Source organism: Colobus angolensis, unplaced genomic scaffold (genome assembly GCF_000951035.1).
Source record: "Colobus angolensis palliatus isolate OR3802 unplaced genomic scaffold, Cang.pa_1.0 Scaffold115, whole genome shotgun sequence".
Classification (NCBI taxonomy): Eukaryota; Metazoa; Chordata; class Mammalia; order Primates; family Cercopithecidae; genus Colobus; species Colobus angolensis.
In genome coordinates, this window is record NW_012112586.1 from 748,244 (window position 1) to 754,243 (window position 6,000).

The 6,000-nt window shown below is 61.9% G+C and overlaps 2 protein-coding genes across 2 annotated transcripts in view; one reads left to right on the plus strand and one right to left on the minus strand.

Moving 5' to 3' along the window:
• The window catches only part of POLE (polymerase (DNA directed), epsilon, catalytic subunit), a 57,257-nt gene extending 55,870 nt beyond the window's left edge, over positions 1 to 1,387 (plus strand). The window contains exons 47-48 of the mRNA XM_011961335.1: positions 157 to 246; positions 341 to 1,387. Of these exons, the coding sequence (XP_011816725.1) occupies positions 157 to 246; positions 341 to 454 (204 nt within the window). The 3' untranslated portion in view covers positions 455 to 1,387. The remainder of the gene's footprint in view (positions 1 to 156; positions 247 to 340) is intronic.
• A 1,393-nt stretch (positions 1,388 to 2,780) lies between these two features.
• The window catches only part of P2RX2 (purinergic receptor P2X, ligand gated ion channel, 2), a 12,327-nt gene continuing 9,107 nt past the window's right edge, over positions 2,781 to 6,000 (minus strand). Inside the window, exons 2-12 of the mRNA XM_011961349.1 lie at positions 5,715 to 5,850; positions 5,540 to 5,611; positions 5,371 to 5,446; positions 5,194 to 5,290; positions 4,949 to 5,029; positions 4,713 to 4,851; positions 4,228 to 4,358; positions 4,006 to 4,096; positions 3,811 to 3,876; positions 3,656 to 3,733; positions 2,781 to 3,259 (exon numbers count right to left, since the gene is read on the minus strand). Coding sequence (XP_011816739.1) covers positions 3,188 to 3,259; positions 3,656 to 3,733; positions 3,811 to 3,876; positions 4,006 to 4,096; positions 4,228 to 4,358; positions 4,713 to 4,851; positions 4,949 to 5,029; positions 5,194 to 5,290; positions 5,371 to 5,446; positions 5,540 to 5,611; positions 5,715 to 5,850 — 1,039 coding nt within the window. The 3' untranslated portion in view covers positions 2,781 to 3,187. The remainder of the gene's footprint in view (positions 3,260 to 3,655; positions 3,734 to 3,810; positions 3,877 to 4,005; positions 4,097 to 4,227; positions 4,359 to 4,712; positions 4,852 to 4,948; positions 5,030 to 5,193; positions 5,291 to 5,370; positions 5,447 to 5,539; positions 5,612 to 5,714; positions 5,851 to 6,000) is intronic.

Sequence of the window (6,000 nt, forward strand, 5' to 3'; positions counted from 1 at the left end):
TGCATTTTACTCATAACTGAGGGGCTGGCTGCGCACAGCACGGGCTCAAGGCTTAATGATGGGCCCACGAATGTGTCTCGTGAGCCTGTGAAGAAGCAGCAGGCAGGTCTGGCCCGGGCGGGAGGGCCAGCGCCCATCGGGGTTGCTCCCTTTCAGATCTGCCTGAAGTGCCGCGGGGTGAAGGAGACCAGCATGCCTGTGTACTGCAGCTGCGCGGGGGACTTCGCCCTCACCATCCACACCCAGGTGGGCTTTCCTTCATCTGCCTCGGCTCAGCCTGGCCTCCTTGGCCTCCTCTCTGAGTGGACTGGGGTCTCACTGTGCCTGTTTATTCCTGCAGGTCTTCATGGAACAGGTCGGAATCTTCCGGAACATTGCCCAGCACTACGGCATGTCGTACCTCCTGGAAACCCTGGAGTGGCTGCTGCAGAAGAACCCACAGCGGGGCCGTTAGCCAGCCCCAGGCCCTGGGTGCCTCTGCGTCCGTGCCAGGCCTCCTGATGCCAAGGCCACATCCCCATGCTTTCAGTGACCAGACCACTAACCACCCTGACTGTCCAAACTTGTGACCCCAGGCCAGGGAACGGGGAGGAAACCATAGAAAACCATTTTCAGGGAGCTCAGACGTCACAGGAAGGAGTGGGAGCAGGATGTGGCCCTGGCCTCGCCGGAATACCTGCAGAAGCAGGCCATGAGCCAGGCTGCGGGTGCCCTGGGCGCTGTTTCTTACACAGTGAATGCTTTTCCAGGCTTCTGTTGCTTCCTGCATCACACCTGGTGGGGTGGGAGAGTCCTCTAGGTGCCCCCAGTTCTTTGTCCTGCCTCCCAGAGGGAGGAAAAGCCCCTGGGGGCCTCTGGCTCCCTGAGATTGGGAGGAGATGGGTTCCCAAGGCCCTGGTGGGGCTGGAGTCTCACCTGTTTTGCATGGAGAAATGGGCTGGCCCCACAGCCTCACAGGAGCAGTTTGTGGGCTGGTTTCCCTGGGAATCCGGACCCTAACCTGTGAGAATCTGGATTTTGACTTGTTGAGCCCTGCTCATTTGGAGCAAGGTCTAGAGGGACCCCCCTATCGGCCTCAGGAAAACAAGACCTCTGTGCACCCCACTTCGGGCTCACCACAGCCTTTGTCCTTCACCTCCACACAGGACCAGCTGGAAGCAGAAAGAAGAAAGGCCAGTTTCACAGGGCACCAAACAAGTATGAAATGTAAATCCGGAATTCAGACACCCCAGGCGAGAGCCTCGCGGGAGGGAGGGGCCCCACAGGCTCCCCAGGAGGCTCGCATCTTTGGCCCAGAGCCAGCCTTCCTTTGTCCCTGCCATGTACTGTCCGAGGCCATCGCTGCTACACTTTGTTTCTATTTGCATTTCATACTGAAATTTCTCTAGGTTGTCACTGTGTGTTTGTGCAGGGCGCCTCAGATGAGGGGACTGGGTACCACTGGGCATGTGTTTGGCCCTTGGATGCTGCTCGGGCCGCCTGCCTGGAGAAACCTGATGCCTGCTCAGATGGAGGAGTGCTGAGGCCTCCAGAGTGGAGATCAAATCAAATTAGGGCAAGCAGGGGAGGAGGGAGGCTGGCTGACTGGGCTTCATTCCTGGAAGCAAATCTGGAGAACCCTCAGGGGAGTGAGGAGTGATGGGGCCAGGGGACAGCCAGTCGTCCCTCAGGAAGACCACCTAGCAAGACCAGGGGTCGCCTGGCGCAGCCATGGGTGCCGGCCAACCTGGGTTTACTCTGAGGCAGCTGGGGGCTGGGGGCATTTGAGCAGTGGTGGAGGGGTCAGAAATGGGAAGCTCTGGCCCTGGTTCCCAAGCAGCGGCTCAACCAGAAGAGCCAGTTTCTCCAAAAATGAGCTGGGTATTTTTGAGCCACAGCATGTGCAGGCTGTGGGGTGACCTGAGGCCGGTGCCCCAGGCTGAGAGGCCACAGTCAAGGGAAATGGGGCCCGTGAGAAGACGTATTCTCGCCACCTGAACACAGCGCTGGGGTGAGAACTCCAAACTCAGGCTTTAAGGTCAGACCAGGGCCATCTTCCCCGCCCTTCTCTGCCCTTTGACCTTTGGGAGTGGTGTTGCACTCCTGAGACTGGGTTTCCCTTCAGAGGCAGGATGTACATCTGCCACTGGCACAGGCGACTTCACCATGCTCAGTTCTGGGCTCCTCCCCCCACCTGGTGGGCACCAGTCTATCCACTGCAGCATCTAAGGATGCAGTAACCAGATTACCCACAGGCCCTGATCCAGTTAGTGCCGCTCCCAGGCTGGTGTCCGTCCACCCCAGCCTGGCCTGCCTGCCCATTGGCATTCCTGCCCCCACCCATGGAGTAGGAATGAACGCTGGCCTGAGCACTGCTGTAGTCTGAGCTTTCGTTGTCCTTGTGTGCAGCTGTCCCTGCCTCCCTTCCATTTCTCTCTTCATGAGTCATGCTGTCCTCCCACATTTTGAGATGAGCCAGCTTTGGTTTGGAGTCTGGGGTGGCCCTATCAGAAGTAAGTGCACTGAGGAGGTGGCCTGCTGGGTGAAGGTGGCGAAGGGGCCTGGGTCCCCATGCACTCCCAGCCTGGGCAGACCTGACCGTGGCCCGGCTGGCTGTGGGGACTGAGGGTCATGGGGCGGGCAGACATGTGCCCTGCACACTCCCAGGCTGCTTAGAGGGGAGATGACTCATAATAAAGGTCACTGTGCAGCCCAGCTCCAGGCCAGCAGGGCCTGGCCTCCCATACTCATAGGCTCGCGATGCTTCTCCGCAAGGAATGAGGCCAGAAGGTTCTGCTCACAGGTTTATTGGACTGAGCATGTTGTGACTTGGAAGAGTCTGGGCAGATTCGAGGTTACACCCGTGGGGTGGGGTGGGGTGGGGTGAGGGTTCCCAGGGCCCAAGACCAGGAGCAGAGCCCCTCAGAGCTTCGCTGGCTTGGGTTCCAGGTGGCTGTGAGGTGATGGGAATTGAGCAGCCTTGTAGGGGCCAGCTGGGGAGGAGGTGTCAGGGGCTGGTATGCCAGGTGGAGCACAAGCCTGGGGCCAGAGTGCGCCCCCAGCCCTTGCACAGGGACCCTGCGGTGCCCAGTTTTTGTGGAGATGCCCTGCTACTGAGGTGCCCATGTCTACTGTGCAGGGTCCCTAGCCAGGGACTGTCTCTGGCCCCACCAGGCCAGGTCTGCAGTCCAGTGTGACAGGAAGGAGCTCAGAGTTGGGCCAAACCTTTGGGGTCTGTGGGCGTGGAGGCTTGTGGGGCAGGCTCGGAGGCAGGAGTGATCTGCTCAGATGGGGCAGAGATGGGGCAAGGCCGCAGGGGCGGGAAGGCTGGGCCACACTCTGCCCCTTGTTGGCCCTCCTGGCCTGATGGAGGGCTGGGGTGCTGGTCCTCGGAGCAGTAGCCTGATGGAGGGCTGGGGTGCTGGTCCTCGGAGCAGTGGCCTGATGGAGGGCTGGGGTGCTGGTCCTCGGAGCAGTAGCCTGATGGAGGGCTGGGGTGCTGGTCCTCGGAGCAGTGACCTGATGGAGGGCTGGGGTGCTGGTCCTGGGAGCGGTGGCCTGATGGAGGGCTGGGGTGCTGGTCCTCGGAGCAGTGGCCGGGTTGGGGTGGGGCTTGGCCCAAAACACGGGCAAGGGTCACAGGCCAACTACCTGAGGGGCGGCTCGGCGTACACACCTTGTCAAATTTCTTGTGGCTGTAGACCTTGTTTTTGTTCATGAATGTCAGCAAGATCCAGTCGCACAGGAAGGAGCCCTGGGGCCAGCAGAGACCGGTGTGTCAGGGCCCGGTGGACGCCCCGCACCCGCTGAGACCCCAGAGAGGGTTCTTACCACCCCGACGGAAGTTAGAGCTGTGGCCAGATTAATAATGGTGGGAATCAGGCTGAATTTCCCGGCCTGGGGAGAATGAGGGTTGTGGTCAGAATGTCTGATGCCTGATGGAGCTGGAGGGAGGGGTGGGGCCTGAGGAGCTAAGATGACACAGGCTAGCAGGGCTGGCCACCCACCCCCAGCAGGTGCAGTCACCTGTCCATGCACGATGACGTCAATGCGGATCCCGTAGGCCTTGATGAGTGTGCGGGTGGTGGTACCATTGATCTTGTAGTACTTGGCAAACCTGGAATGGGAAGGCCTGGAAGCCAGTGCCCATTTGTCCTCTGTGCTTCAGGGCTGCCCCATGGGCACTGGGCCTCTTGGGACCCCACTGCGGCTATGCCAGGGTGGACAGCAGTGTCCCAAGTACAGTACCTGAAGTTGTAGCCTGACGAGGCAGGCACGTGCTTGGGGTCAAGCCTCCGGAAGGAGTACTTGGGGTTACACTCCGACGCGGGCAGGTCCAGGTCACAGTCCCAGTTGATAATGACCCCGATGACACCACCCTGCCAAGAAGGAGCCAGGGAAGGGGGTCAGGAGGGCACACAAGAGGCCCCTCAAGAGCCAGGGTCAGTCCCAGGCTGCGTGTGAGGTGTGCACTGAGGGGCCCAGGGGCAGCTCAGGGGTAATGGTGGGTGTCCAGTGTCTGAGGCACAAGGGGTGCCAGCAGCCAGCCCTGTGGCCAGTGTCAATAATTCAGCAAGCGCCACACAGGACAGGTTATGCTGATCACATTTCTTTCCTCTGCCTGAGCTGGGCCAGCTGGTCAGGAGGGAGAAGGGACTGGTCCCCTGTACCCCAGGCCCTCCCTGTGCAGGTGGGAGCCCACCCTGGCCCCACCCCGCCTGCGCTTGCCCTGCCTTGTATGCGAGCTCCGCGAAGCTCTCCCCAGCCTTTTCCACGATAAAGCCCAGCTTGAAGATGGGGCAGTAGAGGTCGGAGGCCTCGTGGAACGTGCAGCGCTTCAGGTACCCGTCTGTGCGGTCCGCGATGTTGCCCCTGAGGAGGCGGCAGGAGGCGAGGCCTGCACCCCAAATACCCCATTCCCAGGAGGCAGCCCCCATGCTGGGCCGTCACCACACCCCGCGGCTCTTACTTGGAGAAGTGGAATTTGGGGTAGTGGATGCTGTTCTTGATGAGGATGGTGAAATTTGGGGCCATCGTACCCAGAAATTGGCTGAGGAGGCACAGACGGGTTGTTAGTCCCTCCTCCCGCAAAGCCCCCTCCTGTCATCCACCCCTCCCCAGCTCCTGTCACTCCTGCCCCGCCCGTTTGGCCTCTGGTCAGAGAAAAAGGATCAGAGTGGAGGCTCAGGGCCCCAGGCCAGGGCGCGGGTGCACCTGACGGAGGCCCCATCTTCCACCGGGCACCAGCCGAACACCTCGCAGGTCTTGGAGGGCCCCTGGTAATAGGGCACGCAGCGCCCGGTCCGCAGGCCTGTGGGGCAGAGGTCACTGAGGCATTAGTGAGGATGCAGCCCTGCCCCACCCGCCCAGCCCCGGCTGGTGCACACTGACCGTTTCCCAGCACGTCCAGCTCCCCAGTCACACAGTCGGCGTCGGAGAGGCAGGTGGCATTGTGGACCCTTATGCTCTAGGGTGGAGGCGGCCCAGTCAGGGACCCCGCAAGGGACAGCTGGCCCACCTAGCTGAGGCAGGGTCCCCCAGCGCCGCGGGATCCCCTCACCTCGGGGCAGGTTCCCTGGGTCTGGGAGTGGGTGGCCTCGACCCTGGTGATGATGCTGAACACGCTGCCCCCCTGGGCACAGAAAGAGGGGGAGGTCGGCCAGGCGGCAGCTGCTGCCCCCTCGGCCCACTAGGGTGGGGTGCACGGCGGGGCGGGGGCAGGGGGCGGCCCGCACCTCCGGGGGCTTCACATACTCCTCCACGTCCCACACTTTGTGCTCGGACGTGGTGATCCCCTTGACCTTGGTGATGATGGAGCTCTCCGGGCCCGTCTCGCTTTCCTGGTAGCTTTTCTGCACGATGAATACGTACCTGCAGGCAGGGGCGGCACCGGCTCCGGAGGCGACCCCGGGAAGGCTGAGTTCGCCCGCAGGCACGGGCCTTCCCGCGACCCAAGTCCGCTCTGCGGGGCTGTTGGGGCCTGCCCCACGCCCTCAATCCCAGCCCCTGCCCCACGCCCCC